This window comes from Sabethes cyaneus, chromosome 1 (genome assembly GCF_943734655.1).
Source record: "Sabethes cyaneus chromosome 1, idSabCyanKW18_F2, whole genome shotgun sequence".
NCBI classification, from domain to species: Eukaryota; Metazoa; Arthropoda; class Insecta; order Diptera; family Culicidae; genus Sabethes; species Sabethes cyaneus.
This window is the reverse complement of record NC_071353.1, coordinates 71,252,147-71,279,380: the sequence shown is the minus strand read 5'-3', so window position 1 is coordinate 71,279,380 and position 27,234 is coordinate 71,252,147. Positions and strand designations below refer to the sequence as shown.

The window sequence follows — 27,234 nt, the reverse complement described above, 5'->3', positions numbered from 1 at the left end:
CTGTCAAAATTAACATTTTGGAACCTATGCGTGGGACATCGAAAATGTATGAATTTGACAGCCACTTCACCCCGTAGGCCACCCCATCGACATCTCTATATCGAGCTGCAGTGAACGTCAGCGTCAGCATGTCCTGGGCTCAAAATTTGACAGCGGGCCCAAATCAGACTGCTGGCAGTTGAGTGAAACGCAGTGCTGACATGCTATCTTATTTTCGTACACACGAGATGTTGGCGGCGAAAACATGGTTGCCTGCCGATGGGGTGCCGTAGGCGCACATAGCGAATTACGCGTTGTGATCAAAAGCCTTTTTATTAAAGACGGGATAAAAGCGAGGGGATGCGCTGTGCTATCCCTCGCTATGTATTTGACAGAGGATAACATCGCGCTTCCAAAACTGTCAACGCTTCCAAAAGTGTCATAAATTTCAATGCAGTAAAATACACGGTAAAAAAAGATCACGTTGAAGAAAAGTGATTTACCTTTGAATTCGCACTACTTGCCAAAGAGTTCAATCCGAAATGCAGATCTCTTGAATTGAATTAATACAAAACATGATGAAATCAACAGAAAAGCACTTCAATTGGAATGTTTTTATACATTTTTGTTCATCTGCTGTGGTTTGAAACTGAACAGTCAATAATGTCAATGATAGTGGTACTATTTATTATAATTTTTTTATTTACAATGCTTGCAAATTACAATTTTAACAATTTAAATGCCTTACATAAATACCATGTAATGTATAATGAAGAAGCGTCAGTTGCACTACACCCTCCGCAAAAACGTTTCCGAACGGTGAATACCGGTTGCATGTGACAATCTTCATTGTGTTTGGCCTGCCCGGTACTTGGAATCAGCTCCGTGACCTTAAAACCAAATGGTTATTAATAAATTTAAATCATAGTTATAATTCCTTTTATACTCACTCTGAAGAGCACATAAATGATTCTATTGGATAATATTCTTCTCACTTAAAATGCAGAATTTCACTGCTGCCGCGAGTTTGTGACTGTTTCTTACTGACATGCACATTTTTGACATTTGAGAAATGCAAACAATTTCGAATTCAATGGATAAAGACAGTGGTGATAATTACAAATTGAGAATCACCTGAAAATCAAAGGTAAATCACTTCAATTTGTAGTGCCAAGTGTCAGACTGAATCAAGTGCAAACGCACTTGAAATAGACGTGACGATTTTTTACCGTGTAGCGAGAAAAAAAAAAGAAAAAAGCAAAGCATCAAGTTTCATTGTTCGATGTTGTACTCGCTGCTCTTGTTAATGGAGCATTCCCTTGGATAAAAGCCTTTTTATTAAATATGGAGCACACGAGCACCCCTCGAGCAATAAGTGATGGCAAATTCTTGGCAAATTCGAACCACAGAGAACAGATTAACAGGCTCGAAGGAAGTAATCGATTTTTTGTGTGTAAAATCTGTCGATAGCGCCCTCCAGAAATAGTTTGCCAAACGCATCAAAAAATATCCATGTACCTTTATCAATATTGCTTTGTGCTAGAGTTACATAGCAGCGATGGCAGCGACATCAAGATTTAGTTTGCCACTTACTGCTCGAGGGGTGCTCTATTGAAGGATTACTCGTAGATTACATAGAAGCCTTTTACACACTTTTTGTCAATTACCTGGTAGTCTGTTCTCTATGGTTTCACTGTTGATTTTCTCAGTTCCATGCAAATGTTAGATAACGCCATTTGAAAAATTTCCCGAGAAATGAAGACATTTGAAGATAGAATTAGCAAAAGGGCGAATGTCGCAAGCGTAAACAAACCGAGTGAGGGTTGATTTTCCTATGCTGGTCCAGCAAAAAGTAACTCTCACTCGTTTTGTTTACATTTGCGACATTCGCCCTTTTGTTAATTCTATCTAGATTTTTTCTTGATTCGTGAAGACTTTTCAAAAATTCACCTGGTAACCCTGCATGCAATGAAGACCTTTGAACTTTGACTTGGCATCCCTGTTCTGTAAAGCGAATGTGTAATTCCGTTTTCATTGTTCGCCATACTTCGCGTTGAGAACATCGTTGGTCTTGTCGCTCTTTGTTCGGAAAACTTGAAAATTTAAAAGTTTTTCCATTTGCATTTCTTTTGTTCATTTGTGACATTTGACCGATTTGAGTGCAATTCCTTTGAAAATGACTGATGTTGAAATGAAACCTGCAGGCGCAGGTGAGTTAATATTCGTGAAAATAGTGAATGAAGAAGTTTTAATTAATTTTTTTTATACGTTTCTGCTGTTTTAGAAAAAAATACCGAAAATGAGTCTGAAGGCCCAAAGCCCGATAACGGTAAGTATAATTTTGCGAGCTTTATTTTTTTTTGCTTGCCAAGCCTTGTGAAAAATGGCGGCTTGGCCCCAATGCGTAGTGCCACATTGTTTTTTTGGCGATGAACAAAATGGCGTTCCATTTTCGAAGCGACATAAAGTTGCCTCTGACATTAGGCTTGGATTAACATTTTTTTAAATTTCGATTTGAAATGTTTAACTGCAATTTGTTGATATTCATCGCCATGTAAAATGAAAAGTTATGACCTACTGTGTTACCTGACTCATAACGAATATGCGTTATATACGGGGAAGGGTCTCTTAACTCACTTTATAGTTTTTCGTTTAATTCTGGCTTTAGTTTTCAGAAGGTCGCATAATGCATGCAAAAGGGTTGATTATGCGACCTTTGAAAACTAAAGCCAGAATTGATCATAAATTCGAACAGAGCATACAGCATGTTTACTCCAAAAATAAAAGCATGAGAGATTTTAGAATTTCGGAAATAAGGGTTCGTTATGAGTCTGTGTTGCCTCAGTAGTAGCAAATTCGCTTCTGAGTTACCAAAGTGCTGTATGATTAAATAATATTTTAATTATAAATTCAGTAGTTATGACGCTGTTTTACAACAAAAGCACAGTTAACTGTCATATATATATATATAAAGGAAAGCCCCATCAAATAGTAAATAAATATATGAAGGACGTGGCTCGATCCCCCATTAACTCAAACTCTGATACTGGCATAATGGCATAATAACAATGTCTTTTATTTTCTCCAGAACACCAACGCAAGATGAACGTTGGCAATTTACCCTGGGATGTCACTGAGCAACAACTACGTGATCATTTCAGTGGTTATGAAATCGAGAATGTGGAAATCTTCCACTATCGTAAGTACACGCTGGCTATGCTCCTATTTAAGGACAAGGAAACAGCTGCCAAGGCTCTTGCTGAAAACGAAGGGTCGACTTTGGGTGACCGTCGCCTTCGTATGCACCTAGAATATATTACAATCCGTCATATTCGGCGTGACACATTCGTTATCGTTGTGGAAGATGAAAATGCTACGGAGGAACAGTTGTGGGATAAGGTTCAAGCAGCGGGAGTTGAACCTACTTCGATATTGCTTTTTTATCCCCTTTGCTATATTTGTCCGGCTAAAGACTCTGACAAGGCAGCCATTTTGGAAAAGTTGAAGGCAGCTGGCTTTAATGCGCATGACGTTAACCAACGCGACCAAAACCAACATCTTGATATTTGGCGTGCCGCAAAGCTGTTTTTCCGTAACCGTAATCGCGTTCAATTGCTGAATATACCCAACAAGTGGATCGAAGACAAAGAGGAAATGAAGAAACAATGTGCCGATGGTGGTACCATTATAGAAGCTGTTTCAAATAATATGAGCCAAAATGCGTCAAATTATGCTCGCATATTTTACGAGACAGAAGAACAAGCAGTCAAAGCTGCTAGTGCTTTGAATGGTCGTGTTTTTGAAGATAAACGAATTCATGCTTTACATCTAGGATCGGCATTAATTCCCAACTATAAAACGTCTGTTTATGTTACCTCTTTGGACAAAACAACTACTGAAGAGCAAGTTTATGATCATTTCAAACAATTTGGTGAAGTTGATTTTGTCAACCGCCGTAATTGCATTGACGCCGCTATAGTTTGTTTCAAATCGGCAGACTCCGTAGAAAAAGCTCTTGCTTGCACCACTTTTCCGGCACCAACGGAGGAAAACAAGGAGGCTACTAAAGAAGTGACGGTCAAAAAATATGATGGACCATTGGTGCTACGCCCACAAGCACAAAAGCGCAAGTTAAAAACTAACGAAGACGGTAAACCTGAAGAGCCAGAAGAAAAAACAAAGGAACAGTTAGCCGTATTGAAGAAACTGGAAGCATTTTATCCTGTGTTTGTTGGCAATGTACCGTTTAATTGCCCACCATTGGACTTAAAACGCTATTTTGCACAGCATGGACCAATCAAATTTATGTTTTCACCTCAAATTCTTCTCTATCGTACGAGCGCACCACATCCGGTAAAAACCTTTATTATTTATTACAATTATGCCGAAAGCGCTGATAATGCGTGTCAGTTCTTGGACCATAAATTTTTTGGCGGACACCGTTTGCATGTACTACCGCTACGAGGTGAAGAGTTTTTCAACGAGGAGAAAACACTGAAATTAACAAAAATCCCTTACCGTAAGTATGGACTTTTTTCTACTCTAATTTTCTATGACGAATCCGCTGTTTGCTGGTTTTTTGGTCGCAATTCACAAAAAAAGCAAATTGGTAATTGCGTCAAATCAGCTCAATTTGATCAAACATTCTGAATGTAGGGAACGGGAGGGTATTTTCAGCAGGTTTCTAAACTCAGCCTATTTCCCTTTTCTTTCGCCAATATATATACTTTGCCGACATACAATTGTAATATGTTATAACTATTTTCTCAAGACTAAGTAATTACTACTTTTTATTCAAAGAACGTCGAAACCACCTGTTTTTCCACTAGAACAAGGTCATAGGCCGAAAAAATAGATGCCATCGCTTAATGGGCTGAAAATACCCTCCCGTACAAGTACATTATATGGAAAAATGTGTAGCTTTTATGAGTGCTAGTAGCGTAAGTCCGCCGTATCATTTATGTGCTGTTTGCGCGAGCGTTAGTAGCTAAACTTCCTATTTTTGCTTGCCCTAAGTCACTGATTTACGATTTTATGTCAGTTCAAATTTTGAAGAGTTAAATAAGGAGATCAAGATTATATTATTTAACGTTATCAACTTTTTTTACCACACTGTTCTCTAGGATATATCAGATAGGGCCTACCGGAGTTAAGCTTTAGTTTTAAATTCGTTTAAATCGCATTTTGTATCGAATGACGATGACAATCTTTAACACATGACTAACAAGCGGTCACTGACTTGATCGAATTGGATTCAAAGTACGATTTGACGAGTATAAAGTAGAAATAATTTTACAGGACAGACCGGAGACCGTTATGCCGTAGGATAAAACGATAGAGGATAGACATTTCTTAGTTGATTTTACCATAAATGTCAGAATGTTTGAGTAACGCTTTGTTCAAAATAGACTACTCTATCTCTTTTCTTGTACTTTAAATTGTTACCAATGTCGTTTTTAGACGTGCACAGCGCAACCACACATTTTAAGCAATTTAAAATATCGCGAGTACTAAATGTGTAGAAATTGTTTTTACTTTCTATTTGTCAGTTTGAAGTGCTCGGCGGTTCGTACTTCTATTCTCCTTTAGATAATAGTATTGTATTTTGGATGGGTTATATTCTATCAATCTGTTTCTTTTTTTTTTTTTGGTCTCCAGTGTCCGAGGATGCATTATTCAAAAAAATTAAGCCTTTCGTTGGCAAGATTAATCGCATTGTGAAAAAATCTCGATTGGTGGCCTATATTGAGCTCAATGATCCGGCCGATGCTGAAAAAATGTTGAAAGTTGACACACCAAACCATCCTTTCCCTAAAGGTAGGGTTGAGAGAATCAACGAAACAGTTAATATGCGTCTTTACGATGAAGATGATTCACGAGTATTAAATGGCATCGCAAAGATTATTTCTCAAAATCCAGATATGCTCAAGAAAACTCCAATGAACCAGGGAGGTCCAATGAACAAACGCCCTCGCCTAAATGGACCCGGTAAGATATCGGATACTTTTCTTGTTATTTGTTCTTTTTTGTTTCAGATCCTTCTGGATAATCCCTCTAAAACAGCATTAGGCATTTATGCCAACAGTTGAATTCTATTACTGCAGTTCCACTGTTCCTTCTATGTTTCAATTTACGAAATTTCTATTCTAATCTGACAGTTCGTTATGAGCTATGCTTTTAGTTTGCTTCAAAGTTTATAATTTCATTACGTATCGAGCAATTCGAGTATTTTAAGTATCAATATTGTCTCGTGTTTATTATAAACTATGAAGTTTATACTGAAATGTGTTGAATTGATACAATTTTTTGCCTTTATTCAAAAAGCAATGTAATTCAAAAACCATCTCGTTTTACAGGTTTTAATCAAGGCCCTGGTGGCTTCAATCCCAATAACAATCTGAACAATCCCCAAGCTATTCAAGATTTGTTACGTCTCGCCTTTATGTCTGGCAAGAACGTTGGCGAGAGTCTGGCTTCTAACCAGAACTCGTTCAACGACCCCGATCCACCAATCGCAAATTCGAACAATTTCGGCGACGGTGGTTTCGGAAATCGTAATCGTAATAACCAAGGCGGTCCAGGCAACTTCCGTGGCCAAGGAAGAATGAACCAGAATCAAAATCAAAATCGTGGCAATGCCAACAATAGCTTTGGTAACAATAATGCTGGTGGTAACTTCCAAAATGCCCCCGGGATAAATCAAAACCGTGGTGGTCAGAATATGGCTAACCGTGGTAATCAGCCAATCAACCAGAATCGTGGTGCTAATGTTGACGGCGGTAGCGTGAACCGTACAAACCAGAACCAAAATCAGGGCAACCGTGTGCAGCAAAATAAGCCAGGAGTTGGTAGCAACATGAATCAGAATAGGAACCAAGGTGGCGGAAATTTCAACCGCAACCCGAATCAAAATCGTAATCAAAATAATCGCAACAATAACTTCGACACTGACTCCTTTGGAGGTGGCAACAACTTTGGCAATAATCGTAACAATTTTGCCAGTGATAACTTTAGCGACAACTTTGGTAACACTCGAAACAATGATAATTTCTCAAGTGACAACTTTAGCGGCAACAACCGTAACTTCGGCGGTAACCGCAACCAAAACGATAATTTTAGCTCGTTTGGTAGCGGAAATAATAGCGGCAGTAGTGGCAATAACCGATTTGGCGGTAGCAATCAGTTCAGTGGTAACTTCAGTAATCGTAATCAAAACAGCAATTTCGATGATGATGTTAGTAACGGCAATTTTGGTGGCAACAAGGGAAATAATTTCAACCAGAACCGTCAAAATAAACCGTTTAATAGCGGCAACCAGGGAGGTGGTATGTCCTTTGGTGAGTTTAACACGAATACCAACCGAAACTTTGGCGGTGGTAATTCTAATAACAGTGGCGGTTTTAACTCCGGCAATGCTGGCGGTAATAAATGGAATAATTCAAATTCCCAAAATTCAAACACGGGCAGCCGCCTCGCTGGTAGCATTTTTAGCCGCCGTTTTTAAGAAATGGTGTGCGTACGAAAGTAGAAGAGAAAGTGTGAAGTAATTCTTTTACAAGAGATTAGTATCTTGTATGTAACAGGACACAGCTCCCTTCCTCTTTCCCCGTACAGAGCAGGGAAGATTCATCGTATAGAAACAGATTTTTAGGCATAGAAATAACAATGATATATAATACTTTTTAAGTGTATTTGCAATCTACTCAACAACTTTGGAAATATTATCAGAAGACAAGAATCAATTGAAGCTTTTATTTTAGAAAACGTTGACTATATATAGTACGGTCGAATAACGCAAATTTAAATCTCAAACATTTACCAATATTAATGCTGTATATGCAAGCACTTAAAATAAACAACATAATGAAACAAAAGCAACCGGTAATTTACGATCCGGCCAAACAGAAGTATTTATTTAATTTTATTAAATGCTTAGGATTGTAAGCGAAAAAACATGTTTTTGTTCGTAATTGAGTAATACCATAATACCGATTTGTAATGATAAAGATAAGTTGGAAATTATGTCAGTTTTAAAACTTTATTAAAAAAAACTTCGTTTATCAAGTAGTTCCAGAAAATAGTAGAGTAATCTTTTTTCTAATTCCGTTGTTTGTTAAAAGATAAAATATCTAACAACAACGATTAGACAGTACTAATTCATGCAACATAATGCTGACAAATTAATGAAGAATTATATGCTACACATTCATAACACGTATGAATATTATGAGCATCGCATTTGTATGTGATGGATACATGTAGTAAGCACTTCCAATGAAATAATTTTAGTGTGAATCTGAAATAAAATGTGAAACACTGATAAAATAATTATTTTGTTTTTATTGAAACTACTAAAAAATAGTAGTCGTGTCTTTGCGTTTGCCTATTTGTTGCAGGATAAATAGTACATAATGATAACACGACAATATATGAAAATATGCAACATGATTTTCATCAGCCTAAACTGCTGCTACAAATCTAATGCAGATGGTCTGCATATAAAATTGAAAGAAAAAAGGTCAGCTGTTGCAGTCGTGCAACTTTACTAATTTAGATTAAAATTATTATCCGAAATTGCACATTTATCACGTCTAGAGCAAATATGTTATTGGTCGTATGTCACCGGCCTTTCTGATGTGTAAGTTAAGTTTGCCAATGTGTCGGTCGATAAATTTAGTAACGAACGTTTTTTTATGCCAGGTAGTTAGTTGGCGATTTCATACTACATCTTGTCTTGTGAGTAACCGTAGACCTAGCGGCGAATATAACATCAATTCACTATTGAAAAACAAACACCTAGGAATCGGAAATCAGCTCTTTTTTAAATAACTGAAAACACGGATGACTGACTGTCAGCGTTTTAATAAATTGGATATGTTTTCCATATTGAAATATTTTTCGTGGATTGCACCTTTGATGTCAATAAACACACACAATATAATATATTTGGTTTGGTCGATAGTCGATTCGACATGCAATGGACCATTGAGGAAACTGTTACAAGCCACAGATTTTTTTTGTTCAGTATGATGTTCTGCAAAAGAAATAACGTAAAACCCAATTCAAATTACGGTATTCTTGGTTGGTTGGTTTGTACGGAATTGACCCCAATTATTGTTTGTACGCTTATTTTTTATTTGAGAGTTCAATAAATTATTTTACGCTTTCAATCGCTGTAACTTGTTGAAAGAAATGTGTTAATCATTTTTGTTAAGAAGTTTAGCAACGTTAAACTTTTCCGATCAGTGTTGCTTTTCTGAATAGCCTAATAAAATAACTTCTTTTACTAATAATGCTAAATCTCAATAAGTTGTAGAATGTTTCGAAAGGTAATATACCGTAGAGTTTTAAAAATGGTTGCAATCGTAGAAAAATCATTGATTATATTTAACCTATTTTTGACCCATTTTTATTAATTTTTTCATATCAAAAAAGGGTCTCGATTTTGGCAACATAGGCGACACGCATTTCTTGCCAAATTCGAAATTCTACTGTATCAAAACCCACTAGTTTTCACACTTTTTTTCAAAAATAAAAGCGCTCTTGATTTTCCGACCTGTTTTGAATATGACAAATAATAGAATCTGCTGATCATTCGGAGTAGACCTACTTGAAAATTTGAGCTGTGATTTCTCTTTCTCGTGGAAGTTGGATAGCTCATGCGCACGATTCAACGAATGAAATATTTTATCTGTCAGTCTGTCTACAAGATGTGCATGTATAGCTAGTGTAGAAATCATTTCGCGTCAAAAAGTACACTAGAATCTCGTATTACGTCCATTAATGTTACGTGATTTCGTTTTATGTCAGAAATTTGACATCCTCTCGTTTTACGTCCGAAATTTGAATTAACGTCCACTTTTTTTACGACCGATTTTTTTTTACGTCCCCCCCAATAGTGTACGTAAAGCGAGATTTGAGTGTAGTTGCAGACAATAATTCCTATGAAAACTCAAAAACAAACGGTCGGTGTTAAGTCAGACCGAACCAAGTGACAAAACTTTGATTTCGAGAAAAACGCGTTCAAAGTTTGCTGCTGCTGCTGCGTAGTTTATAGCTATCAATCATTCGAAATCATTTCATATCTCTGGCTGTTTGCAACATTTATGTAGGTAATCTGATTAGAGGAATATGTAGCTTAGAAAATTCTTAATCGTTTGCTGTCATTAACTTATTTTTTTAAAATTTTGCGACTTGGTCTGGTTTGATTTAACACCGACCAAATAGGGATTGTGTTTGGCTCTGACGAAAGGGTCAGTCACCCTATCGTTCGGTAAAAATTTCGATTTTTTAGTATTCGAAAATGAGATACAGCCCGGACTCGATTATCCGGGTGCTCATTTTTATTTTCAGCCCGGATAATCGAATCACCCGAATAATCGAATCATCATTAATGGTACAAATTTTTTTTGGTATGTCGAGTTTTTTGACTTTTAGGCATCAGAAATGTTTGATTTATTATTGATCTATCTTCCCAAAAGTCAGAAAAATCCTTTCTTACGATTTTTTTTGGTACAATATTATTTTTTGTATGTTATGTTTTTCAATATTTAGGTATTATAGATGTTTTTTTATGGTGATGATTTTTAAGTAAAAAAATTAATTTCATTATCGCAGGATTTATTTTGGTTTTTTTCGTGATATAAGTAAGGAATTTTGTAGCTTTAGGGAGGTTATTCAATGCTTGTCTAGTTGGAATCATCATGTAGCATGAAAATTATAACATTTGGGTTTAAAATAAATCAGCGAAAAAAAAATGTTTTTCACCCGGATAATCGAGTCTAAAAACCCGGATAATCGAATCCCCGGTTAATCGAATCTCCGGATAATCGAGTCCGGCCTGTATAATAGAAAATTATTTTATTTCGGCAAACGCTACAAAACAGATCTAGCCTAAAAAGAAATGCAGCATCGCCAATTCGCTTTTGGCACCGGTGAATTTAGCAAATGTGCCAAAATTGAACAGTTTTTAAAAAATGGATTTTAATTGTTTTGAAGACGATAAGTAACATCCCGGAATGGTTTGTTCTATAGATAGATCGGTTATTAATTCTAAATACAGTAGCATTTCGAATTTGGCATGCCTCGATTTTGGCAACAAAAGTATCCGTTTTTGGCATGCTTAAATATTAGTCAGTTTTCGCATACATGCTTTAAACGACGCAAAAATGATACCCTCAGTGTATTCATGAAAAAAAGTTTGCTGTTATAAAATGTTTCGAACAATAATATTTTTATTGCCGTAGGACCACGTCTTACCGCAGGTTGCCAAAAACTTACACCGGACGGATAGCTCTTGGCGGACTTTTCAAGCATAAAATGATTGCAATCGTTGATTAATAACCTATTTATTCAATTTCTAACGTATTTACATTCAATTTTGTCATATCAAAAAAAGGTCTCGATTTTGGCAACATAGGCGACACGCATTCCAACTGTACATCTTATCAAGAAGAGGTAATCATTCCTTTAATAAACCAAGATTAGTTGCAAAAGGGTGTTCTCAGCGTTCTAAAATAGATTATGATGAAACATTTGCTCCTGTTGCTAAAATGACAGTAATTCGAACATTTCTTTCTATTTCTCAAAGATTGTTCTGGTGACATGCACTGACAAGTTATACGACAACAGTTCTTGAAGAATGGTTATTATGCGTCTACCCTTATATTCGGTAGGTTTTCGCCTGCTATTATCGTCGGCAATTATTTTTTCATAAATATGTTTAGTTTTTTCTATGCTCTTATAAATGTTCATGGGTAAGGGCATAAAAAATCCTGTCTTATATTTTTTTTTGAAAAGTTAAGAGTTTTTTACATCTATACCTATAAAAATGGATTTCTGTCTGTCTGTCCGTATGTTCCTTATACAACCGAAAACTACTGAACCGATCGGAGTAAAAATTTGTATGTAGGGGTTTTTGGTGCCAGGGAAGGTTCTCATGATAGTTAGAGATCCCTCACCCCACTAAGAGCGGGGGCTCCCATGCAAATCTATACCTATAAAAATGGTTTTCTGTCTGTCGTCTGCCCGTATGTTCCTTATAGAATCAAAAAGTATTGAACCGATCGGCGTGAAAATTTGCATATAGGGGTTTTTGGGGTCAGGGAAGGTTCTTATGATGGTTAGAGACCCCTCAAGCAAAGGGAACAAAATTTGACATGTGGGTGTTTCTGGAGACAAGATTTTTTTCTATGGTGATTTAAGACCCCTCCCCTATTTAGAAGGGGAATTATGACCTCTCCTCTTTAAGAGGGAGGGAGGGGGGCTTCCATACAAATGAAATACAGATTTCCTCATAACTCGAGAACTAATCAAGCAAATGGAACCAAATTTGGCAGGTGAAGGTTTTTGGAGGCAAGAATTTTTTCTATGGTGAATTAGGACCCCTCCCCACTTTAGGTAGGGGGGGCTTTCATACAAATGAAATACAAGTTTCCTCATAACTCCAGAACTAATGAAGCAAATGGAACCAAATTTAGCATGTAGGTGTTTTTATAGGCAATTTTTTTCTATGGTGAATTGAGACCCCTCCCATCTAGGTGGGGAATTATATCCCCTCCCCCTTCAATAGTTGGGGGGGGGGGGGCTTCTATACAAATGAAACACAAATATCCTCATAACTAGAGAACTAATCAAGCAAATGGAACCAATTTTGGCATGTGGGGGGCTTTGGAGGCAGGAATTTTTTTATGATGGTTTGAGACCCCTCACCCCTGTGGTAGGGGAATAACGACTCTCATAAGCATAAGCATAGGATACCATCCGTGTGCTGCTACTCCTTTATTGACCAGGACCAATGAAAATTGCAAAATGATCGCTGGAAAAAGCATACTTGGGACAGCACGCTATTCCTCATTGTGCAACCTTATCAGGTCCCTGCATGCTGATCAATACCGACGCCGGCCACGTCCGAATGCGGGTCCTGGTGGAATGGGAAGGAATGTTAGTCCAGTACTTGTTGCTACTAAAGACCAGGGAATCCTCTGCATCTTCACAAGTATTTCGGGAAAGGAATTGTTGTTAGTAGATGGGGGAAGTTAGATGGATAAGGTATGTAAGCACCAGTTATATGAGACTAACCTGGATTTTCGAAAATGTTCTTGTAAAGCCAGTAATTACGAAAATTAAGATATAAACTGTAACTTTTATATTTATCCCTGTTTATTGGACTTTCGGGTAACGGATAGAGAAGATGTAAAACAGGTCTAACTCAGTCAACGTCCTAAATGTAAGAGAACGTTTTATTTTATTTCACTGCTCAGCAAACCACCTTCGCAGCTTATGCACATTGTTTACTTATGTACCCAACTAGCGGGATTGGTCATAAGGCCTACTGAATATTATTTATATGTACATGCCAAAGTATATTATAAAATATGACGGTATGCTACAATACCTCTCCTCTTAAGATTGAACATAATTCATAAACATTTTACATTTAACTAACTATACAATTTGTAATTCTATAATTCAATTTTGAAATTTCAGAAATCAAGGCTTTACACTTGAAACAAATATAATTGTTATCGAACTTCTTAGTATTTTTGAAAGATGTCAAACTATCGCTAAAACTCCTTCGATCACAACTTTGGGTATTTTGAGATGCACAGTACTTCTGGCTGGCCGCGACATCTCCCAGACTGGAGAAAATCCACGGAAAATCCGCACACCGTCTTTTCGTCCCTTGACCATGCTTCTTTGGTGGTTTATCTGAAGCGCCACATTACGCTTACATTCAGATTCTGGCACGAGTCCAATCTGCCCCTATGGGCCGAGACCAAGACTGATTCTGTCGATATCTGAAATGCATATCAAAAAGTTTCATTAAATTTGATGTCTAACTTTTTGCGTATTATTGTTTTTAATGGGACTATTTTGCTTTAATTGGTACTTCGTATTTCTATTTTTTTAATATCAGGGCGATTTCACGAAGTACCAAACCGATTTGATTTCATATAAAAACATATTAAAGAAACAGAAACCTTCTCTCCATCCTTTACAAAACACATCAAGGCAATACCTTCCCATCAAAAATGAAACGATATTAACTGTTTAGCACAATGAGCTCCACTTGAGCCTGCTTGTCATTGACTTGAACTCTTACCCATATACTTTTTAATATTTTAGGTATATATATTTTAGGCATACCATAACAACTCATTAAAATATATTATCATTTATCTTCTGCAATATTGTTGCAGGAAAACGCTCAAAACACTCCCCATAATTGGTAAAAGACGTGCTAATGACGTTAGAGCCCATGCTTCCCATTAGCGTCATGTCTACACCTGATCAAACCCGCTAAAAAAAATAGTCAAGCAAAAAAACAATACAGTAAACTTACATACCTTATGCCACTAACCTAATGCCAATTGACAAGCAGCCGCTAAAAGCGCAAGGCTGATTAATCGCGGATAATCCAAAATCCTAAACATCCAAAATATTTTCTCATTTCTCCTGCCACGAAAATTTTTCAAAAAAAACTGTATTCCGGGTGGCGTTCCGTATGGCTCAAATACCTTCTACTGCTGTTCCTTCAATGGCATGCTAATATTTAGCCGATGTTTTTAAGCGTCGCTTGCGACCGGCGATAAAATCGTAGAACTACTCTGCACCAGCTTAAACGATGAAAACTGCCCGGAAAAAACTTCCCAAAAGCTTCCACTGCCATTGCGAATTAAATGACACTATTATCCGTACACTTCTGTACAGCAAAACTTTGCACAAAACCGAATAATACACATCGCCACTTTATCCTTCTTGAATGCCGATAGATAAACAGTGTAAACAGCCGCCAAAAGCGTAACGCTGAATTTACCGGTATATACGTCCAACCAAGGCTAGCGGTCATAATCGATACAATCAATTTCATATCTGCTGCCAACAATCTGCTTTTCCAAAAAAAAATCCAGCAAAAAATCCGATAGTGACGTTTCGTTTGGTCCAGATTTCTCCTACTGCTTCTCCTTTAGCATGCTATTATTTAGCCGATGCTATTAAATAAGCGTCGCTAGCGACCGGCTGGTTGACAAAAGAAAACAAAAGCAACAATTAGTACAATGCTTAAATTGTATGACTAAGTACTTTCAATTAGGCTTTCTCTTTGAACAATAACATTCCACTTTCTAATAAAACTTTCTTTGTTCTATTCACTTACCAGTTGAAATTGAAAAACTAATCTGCAGTAAACGTTGAACAAAATTGTCCGAAAAAACCTTTCCCGAAAGCTGCTGATGCTACGGCTGAAATTCCATAGAAAAAACTGTTGCCTATAATTCCACAGGAAAAAATTTGCCGGTACACCTCTGTGTAGCAATAAACTCCTCACTGCAATCACTTTTATTCACACGCGAAACCGAATTATCCTCGTCGCCACTGTAACTTTTATATTTATCCCTGTTTATTGGACTTTCGGGTAACGGATAGAGAAGATGTAAAACAGGTCTAACTCAGTCAACGTCCTAAATGTAAGAGAACGTTTTATTTTATTTCACTGCTCAGCAAACCACCTTCGCAGCTCATGCACATTGTTTACTTATGTACCCAACTAGCGGGATTGGTCATAAGGCCTACTGAATATTATTTATATGTACATGCCAAAGTATATTATAAAATATGACGGTATGCTACATAAACAATACGTTTTTAACAAATTTAATGTAATGCCAATGGTGCTCATATACAACCATATTTTAATTTATATCGAAAAATATTATGCACATGCGAGATTTACGGCTCGAGAACTACGTGACAACTTGAACTTATTACCTATACCTGAAAATAAAAATCAGGGATAACGAAACGAGCCAATATAGTCCCTAAGTTGATACGCATTTCCTCCTATCAATTAGGGGAATAACGACTCTCATACAAATAAAACAGAAATTTTTGCGATACTCAAAAACTAATCGAACTCGAGAAATTTTAGACTCTTTCATAGAACATTAGTCAATAACCAGACCACCAAAAACTATCAATAGTAGCATAACAGATAATTCAGCGCGAGACGCCCACAGGCCGCGAGTGCTGCCGGCGACCTACCGTCGGAAGCGCCGGCCACTGCGGGGGACAGCCCCCCGTAGAGATCACCTCTATCTAGGTTTATTTATTTTCCTAGATCTACTGACCTCTATTACTTTCCTTCAGTTGGTTCAAATGGTATTCGGCGAAATGATTTGTAATGATGGCGAATATTTAAATGCTATCCGCTTTATTTTATCAGGCTAAGCAATGGGGGGAGTTTTCCACTTTACTGTGAGGAAAATTTATAAAATTAAATTAAAATTTGTATATTAAAACACCCATGAACTCGCCAGAAACTTGCAAAACTCGAGATTGTGACAAAGGTCATCCGAGATTCACGATTTATGTACAACACAGTTTAATTTGTGGCAATACGAAGTTTGTCGGGTCAGCTAGTAACATATAAAAAAAAAATTTAAAGAAAAAAGTTGCAAAAATTCAATGGAGACGCATGACGTTTTGTTTTTACTTGCACTGAAACCGATATTTCTGGCAAAAAAAACTTCGTGTTTCTTTTCTTTATAAAGTTAAGTTTTATATCTTAGTTTGAGTGGCTTGACGGATTCGTAAGTACCACCATGTGTAACGAAATTTGATCAGTCAATTTATTGCCCCTTTTATGACTATTTAGACTACTGTGATAATCGTTTAATGCAACATACAGAATTTGCACTGTTAATCTGACACTAGAGTGGCTTTTAGTTTAATCAACTTATGTATGAGTTTGACTTTCTTTTCCTTGTACTTCTGTTTCACTTCATTTTCCTTGAGCGAAATCGTGTGCGAGATTCGACTGTGATAATCGTGTAATTCGGGGTAATCTAAATAGGGGCAAATGTCGCAATACCTTCAGTTATAAATAGTTTGATTTTGTTTCGATACGGAACTGTCATCGTAGGTTTCCCATCTTTTCGAACGCTGTGAATTATAACAGTCGTCAAATTTGCGAGCGCAAATTTCTTTTATTTTGTCAAGTAAACCAACTGCTTATGTCCTAGTCAAACAAAACGTATACTCACACGAAGCCAAGCAATTTTTGCCTGCGATGATTTTAAACTGTCGAAAAAGTGAGCAGCGCGTTTTGTTACCAGTGGAACAGATGATACTTCAAAAATAACTTTAAACAACGCAAAGAGTTTAGGCGTTTACTGTTTTGTTGTCAATAACAAGCAATGGTTAGTTACAATGTCAAAAATGTATAAACTCATCAAGATGAAGGCGAAGTTTAAGCGTTGGCGAAATCGAGAAGGCCAGCATGATATTTTTACGCTTGTCAGCAGGGATGATAAGGGCATAATGACAGGCAAAGATGACCCTCCACTCGTTTGGGCATATTATACAATTTCACTCGTTTTCTTATGAACTTGTTGAGAATTATTTTGATAACTTCCTCTACGAAATCATTAATCATACAAGAATTGTAATCAAAAAAATATGCTCTATTTTTTTTATAATGGTAGTTTTTTACAATCAACGGAGGGACTGTAGAAGAAAGTAATGGAACAAAGATGTTGATAGTTCAGTAAACAATTTGGTTTGTATATCTCGACTGCAACTGGGAAATACGAAATCAAATCTGAACGAAAAAGTTATATTTCACACCACATAATAACATATAAGTATTAAGTACCAAAGTGGAAGCGATATACGTACACAAATTTTGACAACCATTTGTAATTCTATCTTGCGTGGTTTTTAGAACACGCAACCTAATACAGGCAGACTTCGTTATAACGTTATAAAGTTTCATTCACAATCATTTAAATACCCTGTCAAGCTTACAGATTCACAATGGCCATCTAGTGCCTCGATAAAGGTTCCTGAGTTCCAATGAGGGCACTTCACAGCACAGTTGCTGAGTTGCAAAAACGTGACCATTGATTATTGTCAATTGCAAGGAAAATTGTCCAATCAATAAGTGCGCAATCGCTCATAAAAGTGCTATTTTAGCTTAAATCGTTTCGATCTCTGGCGCACTTATTGCTTGGAAGATAACGAAAAAGTGCGCCGTAGATACGGAAACGATTTAATGCAAAATTGCACTTTTATGAACGATATCGCACTTTGGATGGTACAATTTTCCTTGCAATTGACAATATTACGTCAAAATCCGTTATTTTTCAAGGGTAATGTCCCTAGATAAGTTTATTATTAAAATACAGCGCATCTTATTACACCATTAGTGTGACCGTGAATCTACCTATGTTTCATCGAAAAAGTTTTAGAACACACCAATATTAGTAACTTTGCTGAATAAAGTAACCATCTATCTTTTACTGTTTGCGAAATATAATGATTTCTTTGAAAAGTACTTACTCTGTACTAAAAGTACTTACTTTGAAAAGTACTTAAGTCTTACATGACTGTGTACAGGAAAAAATACGAAAAAGATTGCTACACCCTTCTTGTTGGATTATATTATCTTTGTTTATTAAATGTAGTCAATCAGTAACAAAACAAAATAATATGACCTATATTTTTGAGTTCTTTTTGTATGCTTCGATATAACATACAATTCGATATAACGTACAACTTGAAAATCAAAATGTACGTTATATCGAATTTACCCTGTATTCCTGAATTAAGATATAACTTTATATTGCACTGCTTTATAATTCACAGTCATGAGTTGTATGTGAGGACACGCACGACTGCAAAACAACTTATTGTTCACTTTGTTTTGACAAATTCTAATTAGGCCATTACAAATATTATTTTATAAAGTTTTTGTCCTTCCGGTGTTGGGCTACTGAAGGGGAAAAAAACAGATTTTTTTAATCGAGCAAAAAAAAAATTGATTTTAGGCATTTTTATTTAAAGTTTAAACGTGCAAACCAAATCTATTCTTGCTTTTAAAATATACGTTATCATTTTTCATGCAAAAATCTACGAAAAAAGACATAAACGAAAGAAAAATTTTTCGACCGATTTTCGGAAATTTCGTTGTTCGAATTTCCATTTTTGTTTCGTGCTAGAAGCATCAACTCAACTCGTACACTCATTTTTCGAGTTTGTCAGGCTGTAGAACCCACAGACAATTGATTTTATGAAAAAAATTAACTCATAGCCTACAAATTATTTTTTTGTCCTCCGATTTTTCAAGCCAATTTTCAAGGGTGACAAAAACTTTTGAAATTATTTGCAATGGCCTTATACAACTCCAATGTAAAATTGACATGCATACGATTTAATGTGAACTTCATAATACGATCTTGTGTTATCTGGCAGGATCCAACAGAATAGAACCTGGTGTGAAGGAGAAAGAACGGAACATATGTAAGGGACGGTTATTAAGGCAACGCTTAAGAAGTTGTGTATCGTTCCTTTTTAGTCAAATGTACATAATTGGATTCGAACCCACATCTCCTACTATAGGCTCTGTGTATCGCGGGTAAGGGAGGTGAACCCCTTATTAAGCGTGCAGCGTATTTCAACCTCCACCAACACTGACGGGTTGAGTTATTTTTCTCCATCTATTATACTCAGACCGCCAACTGAGAAGCGTAATCTAACTCGTTTTACTGAAGTTTTACTGCTATATATACCGTTTATTGCATTCTATGATCCTTATAATTACTATTACTAGGAGTAGGTTGTATATTGTGGTCCCGGTTAATACTAGCTATTCCAAGTCTAAGTAATTAAAAAAGATAAATATATAAACGAAAAAAAGATTGGCGGATGATACACATTTTATGTACGTGAAAGTTTCAATGGAAAGAAGGGAAAGAAATTGCAAATTTTTAAGAAATAATACTAGTTCCTTTCAGAAAATTTAAACTGGTTTCATATTAGTTTACTATTATTTTATCTAACTAAATCCCTTATTTGGCCGCATTTTGTAAGGAACTACCCCCATTTTGTCAATCCCGCTATGCTGGTTCCCTTGTGTTATTGAGCATAGTTTCATGAAGAACCATCGTTCTGGAGATTTGGCGATGCTTACAAAACTATAGTTACTATATATATAGTTCGGCGGATAGAAAACCAGGCGAATTGGCAACTCTGATTTTTTAAATTAAATTTGAAATTATGGAGAAATGTGCAGTTTTTTACGGAAAATAATCGCTAGTGGGTGTTGAAAATGACTAGTTCTATGAAAATAAAGTGTGTTTATTAACATTAGTCCCACAAGTCGAATTTTGAAAAACGTTTGGCTCCGCTTTTGACGTTTATTTGGCTCCCGATTTTTGTATGTATCCACCGAACTATATATATAGTAACTATATACAAAACACCTTGTTTTTTTTGCATTAGTTATGGTTTCTATTTGCTAGATCTTACGAGATGTTTTGCCCCGCCATACGACCCTAATCACAAAACCTAGATTAGGTACATGAGTTTTTTCGAATAATGTCCCCCTTGAAAGGGGGACTGGTCATGTAAGTAACAATGCTACCTATAACAGTTCTCCAAAAACTGATTGAATAAACGTGTTGTGTCACAATAATTGTAAGTGAATTGGTAAAAGTCTTACTTGTAACAGATTTCCAATCAATAAATAATTCCAGAAGAGTAGAGAGATACTTTCGCATCAATTCTAAAGTCTGACCTATAATGATGCAATCATTTTCAAGAAGAGCGCTTTAATTTTTTTTAAATAACTCACTTAAAGTGAGCCATTTTACAAGTCCCGTGCATGACTAAACTAGGAACTTGAATTCAATTGCTACATCCACTGGTACCACTAACTGAATTTAAGCTGAACGTGCTTGGCCTGCGATTGTGTTCCTTACTAATTAGTTCTTCCGATGATGTGGCATCTTGCTTTCCGATGACGCGGCATCATGGCAACTATAGCACAATGGGCAAAACGAAGTAAAGAACAGATGCAATTCAGAAACGACCGACCAGCTGTTGAAATATAATCTTGCTTCGATTAGCCCAATAAGTTTAAGTATTTAAAAGAAAGTAGGCGAATATGAGTAAAATGGGACACTTTCCGACTACAAACAGGAAAGAGGTGGGCACCATGGAATTTTCTGGAAATTTGAGATCACTTATGTGCATTGCATCCGTTTTTTCCCACTGTGAAAGTGTTAACCTTTAAATGCGCACGCTGAAAAAATGCATTTAAATTAAAAAAAAATCTTATCTAAAGGCGGTAAAAATAATTTACTTTGGGGATGTTTTTCACTGTTGTTTTAAAGCAACATTGCGCATTTAAGGGTTAAATTTTAGTTTTAGTTAATTTTTTATATTGTATAGATGAATGATGTTATTGCAGATTGCAAGATAAATCCTCACATTGCTGTTATCTTGACAGCTGAATCAAAACACCATAAGATAATCGCATGATTTTTGTTATAGTAATTTAGTATTTGAAAATTTACCAAATCAATTATTTTCCACCACATACACATTACAAAACTGATATTTTATCGAACCACAAACCAGAAAACCTAAATTTTAATTTTGCGGTTGTCTCGCGCTTATCTCCTGAGCGCGTTATCACCGCCGCAGCAGGAGGATTTATTATAAGTACCGCAATATAACTGAATTACCTATGAATAACCGGAACCCAAATGAACGAAATCCGGAGTGATTCGCGATTACGGCGCAACTAGCAGAATGTAAACAAATCGTTTTCTTGCACCATCCGCCTTGGAAAGACTGATAATATCCACGGCAAGAATCCTTTCTTCTGTTTTAATCGATAGAATTATTTAAAACAAGTTTTTAGTGATGGGCGATAGAAGTGTTTAATCAAAACAAAAGACAATTTGCAGTTTAGCCCCTCTCATTGTTATGAAATAAAAGGCTTATTTGCAAATCGTTTTGTAAACAGGCGATAGTAAAGAGCGAAATTGCGTTGTTTTCAAAACACAGGCGAAACCAAATAAAAAAATCAAAGCAAGGCGAAACAGGGCTGGGCGAATGTCATTGTCAAATTGCTATGAGGCTTATTTCAAGGAGTTCAACTAGAAGACTTAGATTTCGAGCTTGAATGCACAGATTTAATGCAGCATTGCTGTGAAATTATAAGATTGCTTTATTCTACACCAATTTATGTCTTTAGACTCGAATATAGCCGAATGTTATAGAAAATATTCGCGGCTTTCGACCTGCTCAAATGTATAGGGTATATATATAAAGCATTCTGACAGCGCAAGCACCCATACTAGCGAACACGAAATATGCGTGTATACATGTTGTTTGCCTCATTTTCGAGAATAGGTGATGGTCGAATGGATGGAGCGAAAAAATTGTTTTTAAGGGTGTCCATAAAAGTTTGGCTCTATAACTTCTTTCATGAGATCGAAATCTTCAGCATTCAACAAAGTTTCACGGAAATAGTTTTGCTACAACTTTTCTGAAGGTAGCAGTCATTTCTGACTTAAAATAGAGAAAATATGTTTTGTATCTTATAAGGGACACCCTAATGTTCGAATATTGTTTCGCCACCAGAAAGTGCTTTTTGAATGAAGAAACTTTTCTGAAGCAACTATTATGCAATGTCTTAAGGCAGTGGTGCCCAGGCATAGGTATGGTGCGGGTCAAATCAGATCGCCACATGAATACCACGGGTCAAAATGACCTCAGGCCATTCCAGGGCATAACAAAAGTGCGGTAGCAAAAACCATTTTCTAGAAATCACCACAAGATTGAAACAGGAAGGTATTCATATCCACAGCATACACGAGGCATTACGATTAAACTGAATGGCTTCTGTGCCATCAAAAAGCTTACCCATAATTCCACCATCCCTCAAATCAGTCCGCGGGCCGCACGAATCATATCGAAGGGCCACGTGCGGCCCGTGGGCCGCAGTTTGGCCATCACTGTCTTAAGGTATCGATGCTATTACTTATGTGTCACTATTTTTGAAACCGTCCCACTGTGGATCCGAGTCCGATCGGTGTGTAGAATAGAGGCGATTAGGGGGAAGTCGTGTATGGCCGGACAGGCTTCTATGCCCGGACACTGGCGATTTCTCAAAAACAAAAAAATGATAAAAATATTTAGAAAGAATGAAATTATAGTATTTTAAAGGTACTATTGTTCTATTTCCTCCAAATAATTCTAGCATTTCTTGTTTTTGAGAAATCACTAGTGTCCGAGCATAGAGGCCTGTCCGGCCATACACGACTTCCCCTATTCTAGAAAATAGTAGCTAGGGGTTCGGTCTTTCATGTTTTGACCAAATACAATTTCGGCCTTCTATAACACTAATAATGTGATGTATATACTGGACACTATCACTTGTTGTTCTTACAAAATAAAATAAGCATTTACCTTATTCGCCAACCGGTTTCGGGTAAATGTTACCCATCATCGGGGCTAGGTCCAACTGATGTTGATAAGAGAGCAGTTACAACTTCAGCTTTGTTAGATGAAAGAGCGGCGATACTATCGGAGCATCGTCTTCATTCATCAAACATTGCTCCGCTGTGGTGATATGCAGCGACTCCCAAGCGTTCAAATGCGATGACTTCCTCACTGGTTTTATTAGTTTAGCACTGTTCCAGTTTATTTTATGCTGATGATTGGCAGCATGCATCGCGACACTAGATTCGTTCACTCGTTCGTTCTCAGTTGCATTCTTATGCTCTTTCACACGTTGTTTAAATTTGCGGCGAGTTTGTCCGATGTAAATTGCCGGGCAATCATTACAATCGATTTGATAGATTCCCGACTTATCTTCGGCTGGAATCCTGTCTTTTACATTGCAGAGCATATCACGCAGCGTGTTGTTGCTTTTAAAGACAACGTGGTATCCGTGTTTCCTAAGGCATTTCTTTATCGGGTTTGTGGCTTTAGGATAGAATGGCATACTGATCCTTTCAATGTCGTCTTTCTGGGGTTGTAGAGTGGTAACATTCTCTCTATGTTTTTACGCTTATGGTTACTAACTATTTTGTCAACGAACTTTTTGTCATATCCATTGATTCGGGCAGATTCATAGATTTTTTCCCTCTCCTCTAAGAATTCTTTTTCCATAGGTATAGAGATAAGACGATGTACCATTGAATGGAACGCTGCTGCGACGAATTACCACTTACTGGGTTTCGAGGCACGATGCTGGCTTAACAAGCCAGTCGTCGTATGTTCAAATCTCGGCTTAGCGGTGCTGCTAGATAGTGTCAATTGGATTGTTGCAGGATTGTGTTTTAGAAAGACGTCTATGCCCAAGACTGCTTTTTACTACGGAATTGCTCATGAACTGATTTTGTTACGGCATTTTTGAATGAACCATAAGTAGAAATATTATGTTGCTGTACATATAGGTACAGTTTTTTGTATTTTAGGCCTTAAATCAAATTTGAATATAGGTCCCACTTACGCCGGTTAATAAGGCAAGTGAGACCTGTCGTCATTATTTTGAAAATTCTCCTTTTGTTAATTAAACTTTCGAAGTAATAGCACTGGACAGTTTCTGTGTTGCAAGAATTGGAAATTAATCATAGGTTGTAGATTACACAGCCGAATAAACCCTAAATATGCAATTTTTCGGTCCTACTTGCCCCGGGGTACCTTAAGTATGTGACCATTATAATTATTAAACTTTAGATTTATAAACGAATAAATAACGAATGACTCTGGCCTTTATTATTTATATTCTTTTTTGAGTCGATTTTTCGATTGAAAGAGGAGGGTATTCTTCATTACGCCAGCAAAACTAAATGAACGAAATTAAAATTCACGCGCAATAAAGAATAAGGTTGTCTATAATCTACTGCTCTTCTGATATTAACTATTTTACGTTGCTATTACTTATATTCAAGTTTTGATCTGCTTTTAGCCCTAAAAGAAGCGATATCTGATGGTGGTATTTGCAGCGTAAACATGGTAAGATTTTATAAGATGGTAAGATTGTATGTATATTATGATGGGTAGAAACATTGTAAGCGTTGATTTAGTTCGACGCCATTTCAAAAAACACATGTTAGTATAATTGTAAGAATGTTATAATTACCGACTACCGAAATATAGCTATAAGTATAGTTAAAAATATAACCGACTACCATTACGAGTACAAAATTCTCCAACTGTTGTGTCCCAATCTTGGTTGATACTACTCTCATATGAGTGATTAATGAATGCTTATAGAATGCGCCGCGCGGTCCATACGGCGAACGAACAATGTCGTGTACATTTACTGATAGGTGATTCATCTTTTTTATTGCGAATTGGCAAACTTATTCTAAATTGGCACAGATACTTTTGATGATGAACGCTATTATCAATCGATTACGCCAACTCCGGCCCTTCCAGTGCCTGTTACAATTCAGGCAGTGGCTCCGGCATCGGCCGCTACGACCGTCATCACAAGCGACAATACCTTTCAATCCGAGTACATCCCAGTTCCAAGAGATGAACGATATGAATTTCCGGGTTTGATGCCACGTGAAACCCGCATGTATGAAACAAGTTTGGTAGCAGCGACAGATAATATCTCCAATCCTGTTCCGTTGTATCGAGATGAGCGGCACTATTATCCGGTTAGCACTATCACTAGCTCCTACATCTTAGATAATCGACAATACGAGCAATCAATCAACTCACCTTCTATGATGCACGATCGACTGTATCAGCCAACGACGCACACTATTACTAGTGGAATGCTGTACAATGAACGGCATTATGAAGCAGCTACCAATTCAATCGGCAGTCTATCGAGTCTTGCAGCCGCTAATGATTGTCATGGAGTGGAAATGATGATGCGACAAGATGCAGCCGCTGCAGCAGCAGCAATTGAGCATGGTGCTTCTGAAGTTTCCTGGGGACGTGCGGAAATGGAACGTCAGGATGAAATCGATCGCCAGTACTTGGTGCTTTTACCCCGAGAGGATAAAATTGAGCCACAAGACGAACTATGAACATTCAGACAAAGTGAATGTTACTACCACTACTATTACTCCCTATTGTCGTTATTAATACCAATAATAAAACACCTACCATTACAAGTAATACTATTGGTTGATAATTGCCTTATACGGAAACAAACACACACACTCGTTACAGTGATGGCTTCAAAGCAACAATGAAACGAAATTTCAGAGCTAGTTTTGTAAAGTAACTCGTTTATAGAGCTAGGATGTTTTTATATTTGGAGAAAGACAACATATAACTGATAGTAAACGAGCAATACATACGCGCATTAACATTATTCTAAAAAAGTAAATAGAAATAAGAGTGGAAGATATTACAAAAAGGATTTGTACGTTGATTCTTTTTTAGAATTTTTTTTTATTTGTAAGAAATTGGATTAGGGACAATAACTATAAATAAATTACTATAAAACAAAACATACATTACCAACTTAGGGCGTTCTTAGTAGAGAGTTTAAATTAATAAAATACTCAGTTCACTTCTAACACGGCAAAACAATTACCGAGCATACAAAACAAACGAAAAGTTACTCCTGTTACAGTAGCGATACTAAGTCGAATATTTCTAAAATAGAATTATACATAAGAATTTATATTGGAAACAATAACTGGCCTTAAACATATTTATTATATTTACACCAAATAACATTTAACTATTTAATAAATTGTAAAGATGCAATGCAAGTTCTTTTTGTATAAATGCTCCTAAACACGAAGCCATTTATGTGGCAAATTGGTTTTCGGACATTTCTGGACTTGACGATATCAATTTTATTGATATAACAGTTAATGAAATTTGAATGGTAATTTATTTCACATGTAACATGAGTTAATGATAGTGACACAAATTATATAACGTAACTAAGATCTATATACCTAGTTGGTTGCGAAAAAACTAACCGAAAACAATCCCTTGTTTCCATAATAGATTAAAGCTCCTTGCTCTGCTTTACCTAATCCTGTTTAAAAGCTATAAAGATACAGATCACAATTCTTTTTAAAATGAAATATTTTAGTATACATCGTTGCAAACACATTGTTGTGCCAAATACTTAACATAAGTTTATTACTTTTGCGTTTTTTTATGTTTCTCTATGAATTACCTGAGTTTGGTGAACCCAATGCAACCGTAGTCGTAAGATACCCGTCGCCAAAATTATGTAGTATGTTATCGGAAACGTAGTGATATTTAGAGATTATTGATATACATTTTGATATATACCAATGATAGGCTATCACCAATGATAGAAACTAATACGCCTTCCAATATTCTATAAGCAGCTAAAAGTTTTTTGATAGAACATAGATGGTTAGTCAAAATTCTTAAAGCAGTAGTTTTGAATAGTGTTGAGCAAGAGCATTATTCCTATAACATTTTATGAGTACTATGCAAACTATT

At 36.5% G+C, this 27,234-nt stretch overlaps 1 protein-coding gene across 1 annotated transcript; it reads left to right on the top strand.

Moving 5' to 3' along the window:
• The first annotated feature begins 2,023 nt into the window (after positions 1 to 2,023).
• Positions 2,024 to 25,164, top strand: LOC128732528 (uncharacterized). Its single transcript, XM_053825793.1, has 5 exons — positions 2,024 to 2,189; positions 2,264 to 2,308; positions 3,068 to 4,498; positions 5,638 to 5,967; positions 6,336 to 25,164. The coding sequence occupies exons 1-5, from the start codon at positions 2,156 to 2,158 to the stop codon at positions 7,481 to 7,483; spliced, it is 2,988 nt and encodes a 995-aa protein (XP_053681768.1). The 5' UTR covers positions 2,024 to 2,155; the 3' UTR covers positions 7,484 to 25,164.
• Positions 25,165 to 27,234: the final 2,070 nt, after the last annotated feature.